At 58.6% G+C, this 21,425-nt stretch overlaps 2 protein-coding genes across 2 annotated transcripts; one reads left to right on the top strand and one right to left on the bottom strand.

Moving 5' to 3' along the window:
• Positions 1–759: 759 nt before the first annotated feature.
• Positions 760–5,763, top strand: VOLCADRAFT_117651 (uncharacterized protein; the record flags this gene model as incomplete). The annotated part of the gene is made up of 7 exons (XM_002950779.1): positions 760–908; positions 1,169–1,264; positions 3,361–3,554; positions 4,465–4,535; positions 4,914–5,010; positions 5,257–5,334; positions 5,647–5,763. Coding segments are annotated over 7 exons (801 nt in total), but the record flags the coding sequence as incomplete, so codon positions are not given.
• A 162-nt stretch (positions 5,764–5,925) lies between these two features.
• Positions 5,926–19,526, bottom strand: VOLCADRAFT_91179 (uncharacterized protein; the record flags this gene model as incomplete). The annotated part of the gene is made up of 14 exons (XM_002950666.1): positions 5,926–5,944; positions 7,022–7,101; positions 7,156–7,233; positions 7,714–7,841; positions 8,250–8,408; positions 8,460–8,643; positions 9,007–9,211; positions 9,494–10,280; positions 11,964–11,982; positions 12,282–12,548; positions 12,898–13,611; positions 13,937–17,246; positions 17,358–17,424; positions 19,220–19,526. 14 exons carry the CDS (start codon positions 19,524–19,526, stop codon positions 5,926–5,928), a joined length of 6,324 nt encoding a protein of 2,107 aa, XP_002950712.1.
• Positions 19,527–21,425: the final 1,899 nt, after the last annotated feature.

Below are 21,425 nucleotides of genomic sequence, written 5' to 3'. Positions count from 1 at the left end.
CCTCCTCCGTCGCCTTCCCCGCGGCGCCAGGCTTTGCCGCATCATACGACGCCACGACGGTAGCCGCCGCCGCCGCCGCCGCGGGGGGGGGAATATCCATTGTCGGCCCCGATTTCGGCTTGTTGCTGCATGCTCGTCCAGTGCTGGCGGCGCACTGCATGACGAGTGTTCAGCTGAGCCCCGCTGGGGATCATTTGCTGGTCGCGTACGGCCGCCGCCACATCAGCTTGTGCAGTTTGGTGTCTTGTGCGGGGCAGCTGGCTGCGGTACACAGCGTGGTGGAGATTTACAGGTACGGTATACGGCACATGCTTGTTACGGTGTACGGCATAAGTATAGTACGGCGGCGAGGCGTTGGACGTGCGGCTGTGCGAGCCCTAAGAAGTGATGTGGAGAACGCTTTGGTTTGTGTATTGTTTGTTTGTTTGTTTGTTTGTTTGTTTATGAATACTCTCTGAAATGAAGTGCCGTACTCTCCAAATGCTCGCGCATCTGCGCACGTGCACTCGGTGCGGGTGTATGTGGTTGCGTTACTTGCGTTTCCCACATGCATAAGCCCCTCCTAGCTCTCTTTCCTCTCCCCTTCGCCCCGTCTGGCGCATTAGTCTACGCATATCCTCCTTGGCATCAGCTTTACTCGTTCACGTGGTTCATCTTCCCCCCTTTCCCCCCCTTCTCACCCCCTTTCTCCCCCCCCTTTCCCCCTGCAAAACACACACGCTGGGCTCCTGGCCCCCACACCTTCCAAACACGCCTCAGTGTCCCCGACTTGCGTCTGCGGCGGGTGCTGCTGAGTGCGGACGACGAGGTGAATGTGGCGGTGTTCAACGCCTTCCCGGCGGAAGGAATGGCGTACGGCACCAAGGAGGGCCGATTGCGGCTCATGCGATACGACAGGTTGGTTGGATGTGCGTGCATGTGCGTGTCATTGGTTCGTGTGTGGGGGTTGGGGTGGGGTGGGGTGGGGTGGGGTGGGGGGAACGTGTCTGTGGCGTATGTGTGTAAATGCTTGTACCGATGTGTATTTTTATCGCCGCGTAAAGCGATTTGTCGCGGTTTTGTCGCTCTTTTCCGCGAAAATCGATCTCCACGCGTACGGCACGAAAACCCCTTGCCGTACCTCCCACCCCAACACCCTCCAACCCCGACTCCGCACCTCACCTTGCAGGCGGCCCCCGCTCCGCAGTGCCGTACCCTTCGTGGCCCTCCCCCACCCTTCTTCCCTTTCCCCGGGGCAATGAGATGGCAGCACTGGGGGGAAGAGGTGGGAGGGGGAGGTAAGGCCAACGGTTTGCAGAGGGCCTTTTGGCGGCCACCTGGGGGGAGTGTCGTACCAGGAACAGCAACAGTAACAGCAGGCCTCTTTTTTTCCGGCACCTGCAGGACCGGTGGTGGTTGTGGTGGTTGTGGTTGTGGTTGTGGTTGTGGTTCACCTCATCGCCCCCCACACCGTCCAAACGTATGCAAGGGCATCCGGGATGTCCGTACCGTTCCGTACCATACCGTACTGCAGTGCATGCTCTCATGTTTTTGGCCATCCCGGCAATATCAAATGAAGTCTCTTTTGCTGTGAGGGTGAGGGTGAGGGTGACATACCCTGATAGAGATATGGGGGGGAGGGGGGGCTATGGAGAGCGGGGAAGAGGCTAGAAAAGGAAAGGAAAGAAGCTAGGAAAGGGAATAAAAAAAGAAAGGAAAGGTAGCAGCAGCAGGAGCAGGAGGAGGAGGAGGAGAGGAGGGGAGGCTGTGAGGGGGCCGAGTGTTTGTGTATGTGTGTGTGTGTCTGTGTGTTTGTGTGTTTGTGTTTTGAGTGGTGCGTTCGGCTGCCTTCGCAGTGCCGGCTTGGCTTTAGTTCGTTTTCCATGTGTCTTCACTTCGCTTTGTGAGAGAGGCTGCTTAGCTTTGCTGCTTAGGGTTTTAGGGTAGCTTTGCTGCTTAGCCAAAAGAGCTGCTGCTGCTTATTCGAAGGTTCTGCTTTTCTGAAGGGCGCGTAGTCTCCGGATTGCTGCAGACACAAGGGGGGAGGGGTCTTTCAGAGGCACGTTTTTTCATCTTCTCCGCGCAGCAGTAGTGAGCACTAGTTACTACTGAGGAATAAAGTTTGTTTTTTCATATATATGTATGTATGTATGTCGGCGAGGACTCATTTTTTTCCTTTTCCTCCCTTTCAGGTTCAGTCAGACTTCCTTTATATTAGCATTTGCGTGCCTTGTGCTCAGCTCAAGAAGAGAGGCCCCCTACTCTTAAAGCGCAGGGGCAGGGGGTGGCAGAGAGTGCTGGGACAGGACTGTGCACACTTCAGGGTTTGTGTGATGGCGGCGATTGTAAGGCTGGGTAAGCCTTAACCCCCACCCCCCATATATTCGCACAACAGCCTTTAAGCCCCGTGGCCACCACAAGTGCGGAAATGCGGAAGTGGTTTTTTTTCGGATTACGCGGAAATGTCGCGGTGGCTGGAGTGGCTGTACGACGAGTTTCTTCTAGTCGCAGGCAACCTTTGTGGTGGAGACGGAGATTGGATTCGAAGGTGGTGAGGCTGGACAGGGCTACCTACCCAGCTTGGGGCTAGGGTGGTTGCATTTGGCCGGTCGTGTGGGTGGGGAGTGCGCGTGGCCGCTTGCTGTCGATGGCTTGACTTCGCTGCCGATGTGGGCGTCTCATGGCGGACTTCGTTTTGAGCTCGTCCTGAGGTTACCCTGGATTGGAGATCGGGCATGGAGAAACAGCTTGTAATGAGGTAACTTCAGCGGTGAAAGTCAAAAGTCCAAAGTCTTTAGGTATTATGGTTAGAGACCACATACATCGAGAAAAATATTGCCAAAAGAATACGAAGCATCTTTGTTGGTGCCTCGCTGGCACGGAAGGCGATACTTTTTAGCATCGGTAGTTAACGGGCGAGCAGAACGGTCTAACGGCCTCGTGCCGTTGGCATCACATCTACTTTGCCACCGCCCTCAAAATTCTCCAGCGTACTGTCAAGGAGACGTGCCGGCAATACGTTGTCCTTTTGAAGATACGAAAGATTTCCTGAGTTTTTAGCCCGGTTGTCGACGGCGTGTTTCCCATCGACCAGTCCCTTACATAGCCATGACAGCCTTGCCATGCACACGGCCATTCTCTCGGACATGTCGCTTGCCTTTTGCTAACGACGTCCGCAGATTAGCCAAGGGCGCTAGGCCTGTGGCGTGCCATGCTGCGGGCCGGTCGCTTTGGTTATCGGAGAGCGTAAAGACGAGCACCTTAAGCGCAGCAGCAGCCGTTTTTCTTCTAGGTATATTTATTATCACAAAATTTCGCTCTTATACAGCATCTTGATGCCCGACGAACGCATATGATTGCCTGTCTATTTCTCTATTTCAGGCTGTCCTCTGGACGCTGAAGCTGCAAAGAGCAAGTTGCCACCTATCGATACCAGCAACCCGAACCGCTGTGACGTGACGGCCCTAGACAAGTTTGCGGACACGCGTGCGGCCTTTTCTCAGGAATCCAGCGGCGGCAACATGGTGGAGGCGATTGTTGACGTGCGCGAGTGCAACTTTTCCGGAAAAGACCTGGTGGGTGCGCTGTGGCCCTGCTGGGGGAGGAAGGGGCTCAGGTGGCCCCGCTGTGGCGCTTAGAGATGTGGGTCGTTTGCCTCGGGGGAGAATGCAGTCGGATAGTGGCAGTGGGCCGGATTTGCTGCATATCAGTGGGAGCCTCTTTGGACTGGGTTGACCTGGGCTGGGTTGATCTTGTTGTTGTTGTTGTTGTTGTTGATGGGGTGTTACACTGTGGGCGGCTCGCCCGATAAAGGACGAGCACCGGGGGCCCTGACCGGGCCGAAACACAGCGCAGGGATGGGCGCGCGGCTCTACGTCCGTCTGTTCCTCCGCGCGCGCCTCGATCCCTCACTCACTCTTGTTGTTGTTGTTGTTGTTGTTGTTGTTGTTGTTGTTGTTGTTGTTGTTACAGAGTGGGAGGCTTCTGGGCCACTTGAACACATACATGTCATTTCTACAATTAATCGCCATACAGCACCATCCACCATTACCACACTGTACTACGCCATACGAACTGGAAGGTCCAAGGCGGTTGATCCTTCTGGCCTTCTAGGACCCCTCCTCATCATTGTTTCACCCGAACATCCGTAGAGAGAGAGGGTTCACCAGTCGCCAGCAACCCAGCGTGCGAATCTCGATCAATCAACTGTGACCTCAACTCCACATTTCAATGTCGGGGGCCTAGTCAGCTATCGACCCCAGGACCTCACATCGCAAATTGTAGGAGTGCCTCCAGTACAGGATTGATGATCTGAAAATTGTGCCTAGCGAGTTTATCCTTTCTTTTGACGCCCCTCCTTCCTGTCACCCGTTTTCTCACCGACACAACCGACACGACCTTCCGGACCTTCCGGACCTTACAATCTATCGTCTAAGCTTTTGTGTCTGTCCCATTTCTAATTTTAACAATATTTCCCGGCGGCAGTCCGGCAAGGTGATGAGCGGAGTGATTCTGGAGCGAGCCGATTTCACCGGGGCCAAGTTTGTTGGAAGCCAGTGAGTTCAGTGTGGTGGTGGTGGTGCGGTGCGGTGTGATGCTTGGTGCGGAATTTATGGATAGGCAGTGGGAATTTTAGGTGGGGGTTAGGTGGCGGTATCCGCGCTTAGGAAGGGGGAGTTCAGTTGCTTGGATTAGAGGAAAGGGGGGAGTGCAGCGGTGTGTTTGGGGGGTTTCGGTCAACGGCCGCGGGAGTTGGTTACTGTGTTTTGTTGCCACTTTCTTCTTCAGTTTGTCCTTGCCACTGTTTTGGGTCAACAAAGTCAACAAAACGACGTCGCAATGACTTCATTTTTCATTTCGTAGCAGGAGCTTTTGCCTAACCTTCTTGCCAACAACTCGTCGTGTTATGTGATGATATGATATATAACGAACAGGTTCGCTCGCGCCAATGCCCGGTCAGCCCGGCTAGCCGGTGCGGACTTCACGGACACGAACCTGTACTCCACGCAGTTCGACGGAGCGGACCTACAGGTACGGCAGCACAGACGTACGGTACTATAGACGTACGGCAGTACGAACGTGCGACAGTACGACCCGATTGGGTATAAAATCTCGCCTTTCTTGCGCGCCTTGAATTTTTTGCGCGCCTCATATTTCAGTATTTCTTATTCATATTTTTTATGCTTGCGCCGAAATGGCGTTGCAACTTTCCAAATTTTAATCGCGTTCTAAAGAAAATGCCAGACCGTCAAGACACTCGTCGTGTGCTCGACGCAGGGCGCCAACTTTGAGAATAGCATCCTAACGGGCAGCACATTTGGACGAGACGAAGCGGGAGTTTGGGCCAACCTCAAGGTGCTGCGTTGTGTGTACGGTCTGTGGCGTCGTACATGATTACATCATACGCATTGTTTCATTCATACAACACATCTGAAAATAGATTTCTTGAGGTGTGCTGCTATCTTCCATTTTCCATTTCCCATTATCGCTCCTTGTCGGCCATTTTCCTTTCGAGCATTTTCAGTCCGTTGCCCCTCTTCCCTCCTCCCTGCTATATCACGTGCACACACATGTTTATTTCTCTCCTCCCTCCCCCAAACCACTTTTTCAAGTAACTGCCCTCCTCGCCATCTCTCTCTCTCTCTCCCCCTTTTTCTTCTTTTCAAGGGAGCCCACTTCGAGGGCGCCCTCGTGTCCTCCTCGGATATCGGTCGGATCTGTGAGAACCCCACCCTGGAGCTGTCTACCCGCAAGTACGAATTGGGCTGCCGGTCAACGCGCTGACCACCCGGGCTGCATTGCACCGTTGTTGTTGTTGTTGTTGTTGTTGTTGTTGTTGTAATGCGAATGGTGGTGGTGATGGTGGTGGTGAGGTGGAGGGAGGAGTGACGGAGGTTGGGGTGGGGTTAGGAGCGTGATGCGAATATGTGGATGTGAAAATGTATGCTAAGGGTTTGTGTCAGCTCTGTTGGTTGAGTAGGGCAATATGCAGGAGGAGAGACTAGATGAACTTGTGTTGATTTGCAGTATTGGCCTCAAGGCCGCTTTGGTGGTACCAAAAGTGATTTCGCTGTCTGCTGGGATGTATAAGTGTACGACATGTGAAGTATCGATCGCGGGCCCCGATGCAACCACTCCTACCGTAGCAGCGGATAATTCATTCGTACACATATAGCAGTACGGCATCTCCCTTCGCCTCTCGTACCGCCTCACGGTTGCCATCTCGAAGATGCTTCGGAGACTTCAAAAAGGAAGGGGAACGAGTACAGGAAAAAATGCACGATAGGCGATCACAGGCTGCACAAAAATGAAAAGAATGAACGAACACATAATATGCTGCGCCCTTAGCTCACGGCATGTCGTACTACAGATACACTTGGTGGGGGACGAGCTAGCACACACGAAGGAATGCACTACGGAGAGGCGTATACCCACAGAACGCTGATCCCGTCTTTCTTTTTCTTTATCTTGCAAACCTAGAGTATCGCATCACGCATCACCCTTGCCCCTGAGCCTCCCCCCCACGAGGTCCGACGCCCCGGCTTGCTGCCGTTTTGCTGCTGCCGGGGGCTCCAGTGCCGCACCGTGTGCCGTACAAAACCACTATCACCGCAAGCCCCCACACCGCGCCACCGTCTCTACCACCGCAGCCCCTGCCGTCCCATTCATTCGCCTTGCCGCCGCCGCCGCCACCGCCGCCACCGCCGCCAGTTGCTTATGCTGCTACATCCGGGACCTCACCGTCCTTTGCCGCCGCCGCCTTGCCGCCGCCGCCGCCACCGCCGCCAGCCGCTTATGCTACTACATCCGGGACCTCACCGTCCTTTGCCGCCGCCGCCTTGCCGCCGCCGCCGCCACCGCCGCCAGCCGCTTATGCTACTACATCCGGGACCTCACCGTCCTTTGCCGCCGCCGCCTTGCCGCCGCCGCCGCCACCGCCGCCAGCCGCTTATGCTGCTACATCCGGGACCTCACCGTCCTTTGCCGCCGCCGCCGCCGCCACCGCCGCCAGCCGCTTATGCTGCTACATCCGGGACCTCACCGTCCCTTGCCGCCGCCGCCGCCGCCGCCGCCGCCCTTGCCACCGCCGCAATTGTCGTCATTGCCCTCCGGGCTGCCGCTCTGCAGGAACGCGACGGGGGAGTAGCACGCCAGCGGCGAAGTCCTGAAGCGCACCTTCCGAGATTCCGTGTGGGACTCGGTGTGCTGGTGGCCTTGGCCTTTATCGCCCGGCCTCTGCCCCTGCCCCTGCCCCTGCGATATGGAGTCAGACCAATCCACAGTCCCTGTTGCTGGTGCTGTTATTGTGGTTGTGCGCTTGCGCTTGGGTTTACCGGCGGATTGTCTCTTCGACAGCTGTGCGGATGCGAGAGCTCTAGCTGCCGCCCGGAGCAGACCGCCGTCGGGGGAGTCACCATTCTCCGCCGCACCCGCCGCTTCGCCCTCCGCCTTCGTTTCAGTGCCGACCACCACCACCGCCATCGCGGGTAGGGGGGCATGCAGCTGCACCGAATGCGGCGCAACGGGCGGTGCTGCTGCTGTTGCTGCTGCTGCTGCTGCGGTTGCTGCTGCTGTTGCTGCTGCTGTTGCTGCTGCTGTTGCTGCTGTTTTTGCTGCTGATGTTGTTATTGCTGCTGATGTTGTTGTCGTGGTAACAGCATCACCCGTGAGCCGCTGGTGCTCCTGCTCCTGCTGACTCGATGCAACTGCTAAGCGACATGGGGTAATCCCCACCGCCGTCGCCGTCGCCTGGTTCGGATCTGGGACCAGTGCCAAGGGGGGCGCGGCATGTCCTGTATCGCCCGGAGGTCTCGGACCCACGGGGGGCGTTGCTTGCACGGCAGGCAGGTCTGTCGCTGACGCTGCCGCCGCCAGCGCGTCGGCCGGCGGCGGCGGCGGCGGCAGCAGCGCAACGTGTGGTCCTTCCCTGTCCCGGGGCTCCTCCAAGACTGCCGCCGCCACTTGTGGATCCTTCGCCGGCAATGGTGCCGTACTCGCTGCCGTACTTGCAACGGGCTCGCGTTTAATAGCCGGTCGATGTTGTGGCGGTTGTGTAATTGGCGGTTGCGGCAACGGTTGTGTCGATATTTTCCGCCGCCGCTTTTCGGGCCGCTGGTGCTGCTCCTCCTGAGCCTGTGGCATAAGCAGCGGCAGCGGCGGCGGGGCCGGCGACGGCGGCGGCAGAAGCAGCAGCGGCGGAAGTGATGGCGGCAGGGAAATGGACTCCTGCAACGGTTTATCCAGCGGTGGCGGCGGCGTAGGATGCTCACCACCGCGGTTTCGAGACCGATGCCATACAACCACCTCTTGGCAGTTGTTCCGCCGCTCTTGCGGAGCACTGCACTGCGTGCCGTAACCCCCACTGCCGCCACCGCCGCCACCGCCGCCACCGGCAACAACAAAGCTACCACCATCGCCGTCACCACCGCCTGCAGCATCGACGCCACCATCACCGCCACCTGCTTCGCAGCCACTCGCACCTCCCTCACCCTCCCCACACTCCTCTTCCTCTAAATCGGTTTCGGGAATCATGTCGACGTCATGCACATCGGCCCCGCCAGTGGCCTCGGCAGCAGCAGGAGCACCGCCGCCGCCGCCGTCAGCTGAATCCGGACTCAGCTCGGTTAGAGGCGGCCTCAACTCGCTTGGGACAAGCAGCAGCAGCTGCGAAGGCGACGGCGGCGGCGGAAGCGCCAGCCGCGGCGGCAGCAGGGAAGCCTCCGGGTGGTCTGAGGCGCTACTATCACCACCACCACCACCACCATCATAACCACATAACCGCTGACAGCGGCCACTTGCCACTTGCTCATCAGCCAGCTGCTGCCGCAACGGCGGCTGAGGCTGCGGCGACAGCTGTTGCGACGGGGGCTGTAGCAGCAGCTGTTGTTGCGGAGACGGGATGCCGCTGTTGTTAGCCGCGTCAGCTGTCGTAGCAGCAGCAACAGCAGCTGTCGCAGTAACAGAGGCTATAGCAGCAGTAGCAAAACCGGTCGTCGCAGTAGCAGTAGTTGCCTCGGCGGGGCTTACGGACTCGTCCAGCTTGATGCGAATGCTCATACTTGAGCCCCGCGGCTGTAGCTGCTTCTGCTGCTGCTTCTGCTGGAGCTGTAGCTTCCGGCCCCCAGAGTGGCTCTCCTTCAGCGCTTTGCCGCCACCGCCGTTACTGCCGCCGCTGCCGTTTCTGTTTGTGCACGGTGCCGTTGCTGCTACGGATGCTGCTGCCACCTCACCTCTCCGAGGGGGAAGCGGGGAAACCCCTCCGGAGACAAAGCCGGGTGGACGAGGCGCCTCGTGAGCCCCCGCCTCCTCTTTGACCTGCGGATTCGAATGCGGCTGCTGTTGTTCCTGCTGCTGTTGGTCCTGCTGTTGGTCCTGCTGTTTCTGCTGCTGCGGGTGCTGCATCTGTTGCTGTGAATGCTTCGGCTGTGTTGGCTGTGACAGCAGCTGTTCCTGCTGCTGCTGTTCCTGCTGCTGTTGCATCTCCCGCTGTTGCCACTGCTGCTGCTCCTGGAACTCATCACGCGGCGTCACCACCAGCGGCTGTTGCTTTTCCGCATCCCGCTCCTCTTGTCGGTTGTGCTGCAGTTGCTGCTGCTGCTGCTGTTGCTGGATCCCTTGTTCCTGAGTCCGTGGCCGCTGTTGACCTGTTTGCTCTTTCACCTGTTTTGGTTGCTTAGACCGCTGCCCCCCTGACGGAGGAAGGGACGACTTAGTCCTCACCCCCAGTTCCATCCCCTGCCGCTGCTTCACCTGCCCCCTCCCCTTCAGCTGCGGCTGCTGTGGCTGTAGCGGTTGTGACGGTTGTGGCTCTTGCTGTGTGTGCTTGGGCAACCGTTTTACAGGTTTACGCTGGCTGGCCTGAGGCTGCTGTTGCTGCGGATGTTGCTCGAGTGGCGGTGGCGACTGCTTCACCAACGGCAGCAGCTTTTCCTCCTCTGCCGCCGCCGCCACAGCAGATGGCTCCGTCTTCAGCTCCGGCTGCGTTGCTGTTGCTGCTGCTGCTGGTGGTAGTTCTGCTGGTGGTGCTGCTGGTGGTGCTGCTGGTGGTGCTGCTGGTAGTGCTGCTGGTAGTGCTGCTGCTGCTGATTCTGCTGCTGCTGCTGGTAGTTGCGCCTGATTTGTCTGTTGCGTCTGCGGCGGCAGCAGCTTTACGCCATGTGTCAGCCGGCTGTGAACTTGGATTACCGTTTGCGCGACCTCATCCTTCTCAGACTGCAACGTCGACGCGGCCGTTACCGCCGCCGTACCAGCAGGACGAGCAGCTGCTACTGCTGCTACAGCTGTTGCCGCTGGCGGCAGTGCTGGCGGCGGCGGCGGCGGGAAGGGCAACCGATAGTTTAGGACATCCCTTCCATTATCATGATGATTATCATTTTGATGATGATGGTCATTCCCTGAGCTATTCAGGTGGCATTCAGGGGAACCGCCGCAGGGCGGCCGCAGCGGCAGGCATTGCAAAGCCTGCGGCCAGGACAACCCCCCCCGGGTCGCCTCTCCCCGCCACTGACCCAGGGGCTTCACTCTGACACGGCCAGGGCTCCTGGAATCCACCTGCGCGAATCGGCGTATTACAGTTGACGTCAGTTGGTTAGTTGGTTAGATGGTTAGTTTGTTGGCAAATGCACAAGAATAGAGGCACAGCGCACGGGGCTTCAACGTATTCTGACAGTTAATTGGCGACCGTCAGTCCTACCCACTTAGTGAGAGGGGGAAGGAGGGGGGGGGAGGGTGAAAAGGCGAACCATGAGTGGGGAAAAAGGGGGGGAAAGACGAGCCCACGAACGAGTGAAGCTGCTGCCAAGTAAAGAGTGTACCAGAAGCAGGACTGACCGATGGGGAAAGGGGAGGTGCAACACGGACAACACTGACGTCATCCAGGGGTAGGCCGCACTCACCCGGCTGGCGACGAATAGAACTGACTCCCAATCTGCAGTACGTCTGGGGCCCAGCTCCTGTACGGCTTTGGAAACCAACTTGCACTGAACCATCGGCGCACCGCCGCCAGCTGTACTTGTATTACCAGCGACAGGAGCAGCGCTGCTACAGCCGCCGCCGCCGCCACTGCCGCCGCCGCCGCCACTGCCGCCACCGCCGCCGCCGCCGCCCCTCGTCAACTGTTCGTTGCCCCGGGGGTCCACGTACAACATGAAGGCTGGCGGTGCGGTGGCCTTCTTTCGCGCGAATGTCCTGTATGTATGTAAGTATGTATGTATGTACGTATGTAAGTGTGTATGTATGATGTTGTTACAGGGTGGTATAGCTTCACCAGCGGCCCCCTTTCCCGAGGCAGTTCCCTGCTCTCCCCTGCGAGAGGGGCACCCTAATCCATTCACCCCATCTGACTTCAGAATGTGTATTCGTTGGGTTCGGCAACTCACCACCAGCATCCAACCAAATCTAGCGGATCAACGGCGCCTCAACTTAGTTCCTGGTCAGCTCGCAAGTTGATATAATCACGTCCTACGCCGTCCACAAGATGGGGGGCCACCTCCCAATTCAACACCCCTCACACATCGAGGGGTCGGCAGGCGGATTTGAACCCGGATGTATGTATGTATGTATGTATGTTACGGAAGAACGCAACCTCAGGGCCATCTCGTAAGTGCCCCGGAAAGACCCCGGTACGCCCTTGAAGGGCGGTAACACCTTGCAGGGCGGCGGATCCACCCTGGTAACACACCCACGCACATACACACGCAAACACACGCAAACACACACACACAGACACACGCACATCACAATCACACGCAAACACAGGGGTCTTCTGGCTCCGTTGGAGCATCTGGGCAGCCGCCCCTCTGTGGCCAGTGTCAGGACCGGTCAGAGGGATACTTGGTCACCTTCACACATGAACACAATGCACACACACACACACACACACACGTGCGGCTAACCCGGCGGCCAACAAGAGCTCCCCGTCGACCCCCGAACTTCCCACACACTCCCACACTCTCACACACAGAAAGTTAAGTTCAGTAGCTCACGTATGCCACCCCGCCGCACCTGAAGCCGGGCAGCAGCACCAGCGCCACGAACATGAACCCTCGAGGTGCCGCGAGCCGCGGGCCCCCGGCGGGCCGAGTCGCTAGTCCGGGAGGAACGCTGTCGTCACCGGAGCACCCGCCCCCGCCGGACGCAACACCGGTAGCGGCCGCAGCACCGGTAGCGGCTGCAGCACCGGTAGCGGCTGCAGCACCGGTAGCGGCTGCAGCACCGGTAGCGGCTGCAGCACCGGTAGCGGCGGTAGCGGCTGCAGCACCGGTAGCGGCGGTAGCAGCTGCAGCACCGGTAGCGGCGGAAACACGAGCTTCCTGGGCTCCGTCGTGCTGTTGTCGTTGTTGTTGTTGTTGTCGTTCCTCCTCTTCCTCCTGCTGCTGCTGCTGCTCCTCCGCGTCTAGAGCGGTCACCGCCCTTTCCAGCTCCTCCAGGGAGGGTGCAGCTCCCCGAGCACGTCTCCCCCTGCGGACTCCCCCCCCTTGCAGCCCGGTGTGTTTCGTGCCACGGCCCAGGGCCGCGTCACCGGTCGCGGCGGCCCCCGGCATGTCCACCATGAGGCAGGCCGGAATCACCTGGCAGATAAATATAGACATACAGACATACATTCATCCAAGATAGGCGCGCACACCGGAACACCGAAAGAGAAACAGACATGCAGACAGACAAATAAACGCATGCTATGACCAGTGATAACACCACTACCACCACCAATAATAAGAATTATTACTATTATTACTATTATTACTATTATTACTATTATTACTATTACTATTATTATTATTATTATTATTATTATTATTATTATTATCATTATTATATATTATTGCAATAATACTGCTGTGGGATTTATAGAGGAAAAGCTCCACTCAGCAACAAGAGAATGGACCTGGCTCCTCCCCCCACCCCCAAAGAGGAACTCACCACCGGCCCAGAAGCGTCCTCTCTGCAATTTCCCGAGTTGTCGCAGCCCCCAGGTTCCTGCTCTTCCTCCCCCTGCTGCTGCACTTCCTGCTCTTCTTCCTCTTTTCCCCCCTCCTTTTTTTTCTCCGCCTCCAACCTCACATCCGGCCGCTCCCGAGACAGCCCTCCATGCCGGCGGTGAGGAAGCCTTGCCGCACCAGCGCCGCCCTTAACCCGCGCCAACCGCCACGCCAACCGCCACGCCGCTTCGGCAATGTCGTGCCCGAACAGATCAGTCCACGTCGTCGGAAAGACCACATCTCGTAGCAGCTTCCTGCCCTCCAGCGCCAACTCCAAGTTCAATTTACCTACCGACTTATCAACAGCGGCCCAAGGGGGGATGATAGCCGCCGCCGCAGCAGCAGGAGCAGCTGCAGGAGGAGGAGGAGCTCTACCTCCGCCTTCTTGCGGTTGTTGGTTCTGGAGCTGTTGGTTCTGGTGCTGTTGGTTCTGGTGCTGTTGGTTCTGGAGCTGTTGGTTCTGGAGCTGTTCGTCATGGTCATGATCTTGGCCGTTGGTGTTGCTGCTACTGCTGCGGCGGCGGCGCAAGATGATCTGCATCTTGGTTTTCGCGGCCCCACCCAGCTCCGCATCGTTTTGGACCGGCTCCTTCTTCTCCTCCTCCTCCGCCGCCGCCGCCGCCGCTGCCACCCATACCTTGCTTCGTTTCCGACTCTGCATGAGCGAGCGCGAGGGGTCATGAGAGAGGTAAGGTAAAAGGGGCGAGGTGCGATCACACAGACCGCATAGGTCCCCTGTTCGATTCTGAGGAAGTACGAAGTTATCAAATGCAGCGCTACCATTTAAAAAGGAGGACGGGAGGTCTTAGGACCGACCGCAACAACAACAACAACCAGAGCAGCAATGACCAGACCAAGTGGCCCCCCCAAAAAGCCCCCTCCGCCAACATCTCTTTCCCCCAACCTCACGTCCTCTACTACCTTCCTACCCGACCTCCTTACTCGAATGGCCCCCTGCCCCCAAACCCTATCTCACTCACCCTCTGCTGCTCGTGCTCGTGCTCGTGCTGCTGCGGGTGGTCGTGCTGTTGCGGCTGCCACCTTGGCGCTGTACCTCCTTCCTGTTCTGCCGCCACCGCCGCCGCCGCCAACACCTCGCCCGCCGGCTCCTTCTCTTCCTCATCCTCATCCTCCCTTCCCGGTTTATGCTCTGCACCTTTCTTGTCTGCTGCCTCCTCCAGCTCAACCTCCAGCTTGCCGCCAACCCTTTCCTTGCGCTTCCTCTTTCTAGCCTGCTCCTGCCGCTGTGGCGGCGGCGGCGGCGGCGGCGGCAGACACCCTGCTTTGGGCTCCGTCCCTTCACTCCCATTACCAGGTTTCGGAGCGGCGCGGTCGCCGGAACTTTCCCGCCCATCCACCACTACATCCCCGGAGGGTTCCACGCCATGGGGGAGGGGAAGGGGACCCTTGTCCTGCACTACGTCATCGCTGCCGTACGACATAACCGCCGCCATCTCCGCCACCGCGTCGTCGCCGTCACGCACCGTCACGTCTGCGCCGTCGCCGGTGCCGTCTGCGGCGACAGCTGCTCCATCGATCACTGCTTCCGCCGCTGCCTTTTCAGCCGTACCCGATCCCTGCTGCCGTTGCCTGGCGCTCCGCACCGCCGCCACCTCCTCATCCTGATGCCGCCGCCGCTGTACGACACATTGCACCAGGAAGCGCATCCGCCGCAGTAACACCAGCACCGCGCCCCACAAACGCCTCCGATTGCCGCGCGTCCACCTCCTCGCCTCCGCCACCCCGCCCGCCGTACCGCCGCCACTGCCACACCGCTGGTCCCCCATCGGAAAGGCCCCAGCCGCTAGAAGTCCTTCAAGCACCAAAAACGCCGCCGGCAGCGCCACTCCGCAACTACCCAGCGGCGGCGCCGCCAGCGTGCCGGCACGAATTGTACGGCAGTAGCAGCAACCCAGCAGTTGCGTTAGCCGATGGGCCGCGCCGCGGGCTGCCCACACGTCACCCTCCGCCGCCGCCGTCCCGCCAAAGAGCTGGCCCGCCAGCTCCAGGACCTCCCGTACTGCCTCACGTGCCTCATCATCGCCGGAGGCGAAATGTACGGCAGCGCGCGGCGCCAGCCACTCGATGGCGGCGTTCTGTGCCTGCTGCAGCACGGCGGCTACATGTACTTGCTTCTGCTTCTCAGTGTCCCGCCTTGGGGGCCACTGCTGTTCTGCCGCTGCTGAGTCACGATGCTGGCGCAGCGGGTCTTGTCGTACAGTTGCCGTTGCTGCCGCCGCAGCCCCAGAAGCTAACGGAGCACCGCCATGGCCCGGCGGGTCAGTTGCTGCAGCTGGGCCCAGAGGTGCCGCCGCCCCCGCCGCTGCCGCTGGCGGCGGCGGTGACGCCAGCTCTGCCGCCGCCACCGTCGGTTTGCCGGCCGCTGCCTGTTGGAACTCCGCCTCCGCCAGTGCCGTCAGCTCCTCTAATCGCGCCAGTCGCCGAGTCCATCGACCAGCTTCACCTTCTCCGCCGCCGCCACCGCTTCCGCTGGCGTCATCCGCCGCTCCCGCTACGTCATCACGTACGGCACTCTGCGCCAGGAGCTCAATCAAGGAGGCTACTTCTACGCCGCCCAAGCATTCCACGCCGTCCAGCTCCCCTCCATTAACATCACCATCAGCGACACCGTAACCCATCATCGGGATATGAATTGCCGTACCCTGCCGTACCGGCGGATCTGGGTGGCCGGCGCCGATGAAGCAGCGGGGGCGATGTTGATCGGCAGTACATTTGGACGCCGCGGCGGCGGCGGCAGCGGCGAGTTCGCCGGCGTCTCCCGCTGACGGACCCCGCTGACGCTCCGACGGCGCCTCCGCCGTCACCCCGGGAACCAGTGCCGTACATGCTGATGTCATCAATCGCTGTAACGAGGTAAAAAACCCCAGCCGAGTACCACCAAACGCCAAGAAATTCTCCCCACCGCAGCCGCCGCCGCCACGGCCTGCCGTTGTTGAACTCCCGTCGCCGGGGTCGTACAGCTTGTACGGCAGGGTTGCGGCGTCCAGATAGCCCGCCTGTGCCAGGCAGGATAGGGCCCCTAGGGCGGCGGCACCGCGGACAACGATTCGATCAGTATTGCCGTACCTGGCCCGCCGTCGCCAGCTGTACGGCGCCCCAACCCCCGTCCCCAATGGAGCGGACAGCAGCGCCGCCGCCTCCATCCTCGCCGCCAGCCGGCCAGCCGCATCCATGGCCGGCCGTACGGCAGCCGCTGCGCCCAAAAGCCGCCGCGACAGCTCCACCACCCGAGCCACCTCCCTCTGCATCCAACTCCTCAACTTCTCGTCTTCTTCTACTCCATCCACAGATCGAGCTGCTATCTTCACCTCCGCCTCCGTCACCGTCTGGCCCTGGCCCGGCGCCGGTGGCGGCCGCTGCCTGGCCGCAAGTCGGACGGCCTCCACTGACTGCAGCGCCGTCAGCCGTACACAATCCAGTACGGCTGCCACAGGATGGCTGCTGGCCAGCTCTCCCCGCGCCGCAGTGGCGGCCAGGGATGCGTACGTCCACGATACGCCCCGACGCTGAAGCGCGCCGTCGGGCGGCGGCGGCGGCCCCGCCGCCGCCCCCAGTGGAACCCTCGCGGACGGCCACCAGCCGCCGCCAGCAGCGGCGGTACTACTACTGTTTGACGACGCAATCACAGCAGATCTGTATTTGGAACCGGATTTGGACTCAGTGGTGGCGGCGGCGCGATGTGGTGGTGCCGGCGGCGGCAGCGGCGGCGGCGTCATGTACCAGTTCACACAGCTGGAGAAGAGGTAGGTGAAGCGCCTGAGCAGCCAGCTGCGTAATGCGAGACTTGGAACCGCGTTGACGGAGAAGGGCAGGTCGGGCGGCGGCGGCGGCGGCGGCGGCGGGCGAGACGGCTTCTGCTGTCTCCCGTGCCGGCTGGACGATCTGGGTCTGGATTTAGATCTAGATCTGGATCTAGATTTGGATCTGGATCCGGGTCTAGGCTTGGAATCTAATCTAGACCGACCGCTGTGCTCCTGGGCGCCTTTGTCCCCTTTCCGTAGTTTCCGGTCCTCGTCCCAGGAGGATGTGCCGTACGAGGCCGTACTACAGGAGCCGCTGCTGAGATTATCTGACGTACTTTCACCTTCTCTTCTGCTGCCATATCCTCCGTCATTTATGCTGTCACTCTCGTCCGCATGTTGCTGTTGCTTGCGCGGCCTCGTGGCCTCCAATCGAAAATCACCGTTCTTTTGGCAATGCTTGCCGAGTTGGTGGCGGTTATAGCGGTTATGGCGCTTGTCGCTGTTGTGGCTGTTGTCGTGGAGCCTCCTCCAGGCGTTCGAATCAGTGCTAAGGCAGTCCCGCGCATGTGCAAAACTGGCTGTAGCAATGGCTTCCTGCTGCAGCTGCTGCTGCCACTGCTGCTGCTCCTGTACTAACCAGGTGCGAGTAAGAACGTCGAGGTCTGATCTGGAGTCCAAAGGGGGCGCAGAAAACCCATCCGGTCCTGCCGACAGAAGACATGTCGGCAGGAGAGGTTGCTGCAGGTGCGGGGGCCTGTGGCGCTGTAGATGATGTAGCGGTGGCAGCGGCAAGGGCTGATCTGGGTGTTGAGGCGGTGAAGGCGGGTCGTCGCTCTGAGGGGAAAGGGGAAATTTCAAAAGTCGAAGGGAAGGAGTTTAGGAGGAAGGGTTTGGGTTGTGAGCGAAGATGTGAAAGGTTGTCGTTGCATGTATTCCAGTTTTCGTAGGCCGGAGCGGAACGCCTCGTTTGGCACTGGTGACCGCCTTTGGCATATCATCGGCCGGAGGGGGGGAAAGCTGGCACGTGGACCGGCTGCAGCTTTAGCGATGGATATAGTTTTAAGACTTCGCATCTAAGTGCCCGCAGTTGGTTGCGTTTGCATGAACGGCTGCTGCAACCTTATGGGGCAACGCAACGAGGTTCTGACCTGTATTTCGGCATGGCCAGACAGCTTCGCTGCCTCCGTTCCGATGCTACTGGAGTCCAAGCCATACTCAACTATTTCCAGATCGTCCCCACGAACAGGATGCTGCTGATGCTGTTGAGCTGCGAACTCGAAGCGCTGCTCCTCCATCGGCCGCAAACCGGCCCCCCTACATAAAAACTAAACGGGCTCTAGTGTGCGTGCAACCTTGTAAAATATTAGACGCTTAAGATTAAGTTAAGAAGGGATCCTTTGTTAGTTTACAGCTGCGTCGGTATCACTGCCCTTGTCATACATTCAAATAAAATTCATCTATATTAGCATACCACGCAAAATATGTTGCCATCTTACTTTACTAGTTTTCTTACAATAACCCTGGAGGCCCGTTTCCGGGGGGGAAATGGGTGTTGGCTCACTTAGCCTCCGGAAGACATCCTGTAGGATACCAGCGTTTGCAACATCTTTATGTATAACCACACCCAATACACATGGTATTTATAATCATACCCAATACCCATGAAAAGCTCTCTGCACGAGTTTACTTGCCTCCGGAGCTTGTCGGAACAACCAACTCTTAACTTACAAACGAAATGTGTTTTCCATCACCTGTTGACTTGTACTATCACCAGTCCAGAAGGAAATATAGAAAATAATCGTAATTATAATTATCACATATGGTTGCTGCACAGACAGCGCACAAGGAAGACCGGCGAAGCCTCGGATGCTTCCGCATTTTATGCATGAAGCGGCCATAGCCTTGCTGAGTATCGTCTGCACACGACGGACATCAGCCAAACATGTTCCTCTTCACTGCTACCAGCGGCGCACGAAACGGCGCACGGAGACACTCAGAGGCAGAGGTGGTGTTGCGGTTCGCTCAGGCGAACCTGCGGCTTGCAACTGCAACAAACAGTCCCACGTATATGGCTTTGCGCCATCTGCTTGCAGGGTAGCGGCTGTTGTAAATTGGACGTTATTCCGGTCAGACCTCTCTACTGTTGCCTTGAGGACTATTTGTCGTACTTATGGAACTGTTTTTTGGTTCCTTTAAGTGGCGGCGGGAAGCCACATTCTTTGGTTCCTTGTAACAGGAAGTGCAGCTTAAGCAGCCGTATAGCGTAAGGCACAGAGCAGCTCGCAAGTTTATAACAGCTGCGGCAGCTGGTACGTCAGCTTACGTTGCTCACTTTGCGAGTCGTTATCCTTATTGCCCAGTCCTGCCGTGTTGCGTTAAAGAAGCTAAGCGGCCAGCCGCCGGCTCGGCTTGGTAGCGTGCAACCCAGCTGCGAAACCCCCTCTCAACACCAACCAAATTGTGAAATTTCCACTGGTGGCCGATAGTGACGACAGTTACCTGTATCACCCCGCTTGAAGGGGCTCCCCACAAGGACCGAGAGGGCCCCGGCAAGTGTGCCGAAGAGCCACACGGGGTAAAACCCCCACGGCCAGCAGCGACAAAACCAGACCAGGGACCGCCGCAGCGACGGCATCGCCTGCAAAGTAATGGTGGTGCAGTCTTCCCTCGCCGTTCTGGTCCTGGTACTTGAGATGCCGCGGATGGAATACGGAATACGCAACCGTGATGAGATGAGCGCACATGTGATCTTGGTGCAGAACACCGCAATGCGCCTGAGGCCTTGCAACTTCGCCATGCGATGCATTCATCCCGTAGTACTGCAGACCGTTTTACCAAGGTTTGCAGGGACCCTTAGCCGAGAGGACACTCATGCATATGGAGCAGCAAAGCTAATGACAACATGGCTCCGCCTGGCAGCACGAGCTCGAGATTCAGTGCAGGTTGGCGGCGACGAAGGCCGCCGTTAGTACAACAAGTTCTAAGTTCCAAATTCCAAGTTCTGCACAAGTGCGGGGGTGTCCGTAAAGCCGGGGGGGCCATGGACGGTAAATCGTTTCTAGTGATGTGGGTTTAGTATACGTGGGTTTCACCATTTCGCTGTGTAGGGCACCAGTTTCGGACGTGCAAATCGCAATAATGCAATTGCAGACTCACGGTGGTGCTTTAAACGCACCATGTGGCGAAGCTGTTCGCAGATGACCTGAATCTGCTTGCTCACAATCACCGGCGCCTAGTGTGCCCCCTTCAGGCCCTTCACCACGGAGCGGTGCAGCGCAGCATTTAACATGACCGCTCATATCCGTAAATGTGAGGCTGTCTACTTTTACCCCAATTGAACTCGACGTGCGTTAACCGTGAGCCTTATGAAGGTTGGTACGCAGCGAGCAGTGGGAAACACTGTGCAGTTTGAAGACATGCCGTGGGTTGGCAGGGCTAGGTATTTAGGGCTTCATTACAGGCTGGATGCCTCGTTCGAATCCTGCACGCCTAGCGCGCCTAGGGTTGTAGGCCGCGGCAGGGTCGTGGTGGCGGTGGTGATGACGGCGGCCGCCGGAGCGTGTACGATTTCTGGGTGGGTTTCTGGGTGGGCATCACCCGCTAGCGTTGTTGCAGGTGGTGAAGATGTTGGGCGGTGAGGTGGGACGGGTTCTTGTGCGGTGCAGGCGAAGACGGAGGCGTCTGGAAGCGGAGCTGCTGCTGCTGCTGCTGCTGCTCCTCCTCCTACTGCTCCTCCTCCTCCTGCTCCTCCTCCTCCTGCTCCTCCTCCTCCTGCTCCTCCTCCTCCTGCTCCTCCTCCTCCTGCTCCTCCTCCTCCTGCTCCTCCTCCTACTGCTCCTCCTCCTACTGCTCCTCCTCCTACTGCTCCTCCTCCTACTGCTCCTCCTCCTACTGCTCCTCCTCCTACTGCTCCTCCTCCTACTGCTCCTCCTCCTACTGCTCCTCCTCCTACTGCTCCTCCTCCTACTGCTCCTCCTCCTACTGCTCCTCCTCCTACTGCTCCTACTACTACTGCTCCTACTACTACTGCTCCTACTACTATTGCTCCTACTACTATTGCTCCTACTACTATTGCTCCTACTACTACTGCTCCTACTACTACTGCTCCTACTACTACTGCTCCTACTACTACGGCTCCTACTACTACGGCTCCTACTACTACGGCTCCTACTACTACTGCTCCTACTACTACTGCTCCTACTACTACTGCTCCTACTACTACTGCTCCTACTACTACTGCTCCTACTACTACTGCTCCTACTACTACGGCTCCTACTACTGCTGCTCCTACTACTACTGCTCCTACTACTACTGCTCCTACTACTACTGCTCCTACTACTACTGCTCCTACTACTACTGCTCCTACTACTACTGCTCCTACTACTACTGCTCCTACTACTACTGCTACTACTACTACTGCTACTACTACTGCTGCTGCTGCTGCTGCTGGTGGGCGATGCCCCGCAGCGTTGCGTCGTCAGTGGCGGCACCTGTGTGGTGGGGGAGTTGGGGGTATCTGGTGGCGCGATGGTTCATATCTCCACCGCCGCCTCCTCAACCGCTTGGGGCCCTCCTCCTCCGCCTCCTCCTCCTCATCATCATCATCCTAGACCGGTAGCAGTGATGGCGGCAGCGGCGGCGACGGCAACGGCGCTGCAACGTCACCACCAACCTCTCCGGACAGTGGTGGGATTCGAACTCGGGA

Source organism: Volvox carteri (assembly GCF_000143455.1).
Source record: "Volvox carteri f. nagariensis unplaced genomic scaffold VOLCAscaffold_20, whole genome shotgun sequence".
Taxonomy (NCBI): Eukaryota; Viridiplantae; Chlorophyta; class Chlorophyceae; order Chlamydomonadales; family Volvocaceae; genus Volvox; species Volvox carteri.
Note: the sequence above shows the minus strand (reverse complement) of the source record. Positions and strands in the feature narration are given on the sequence as shown.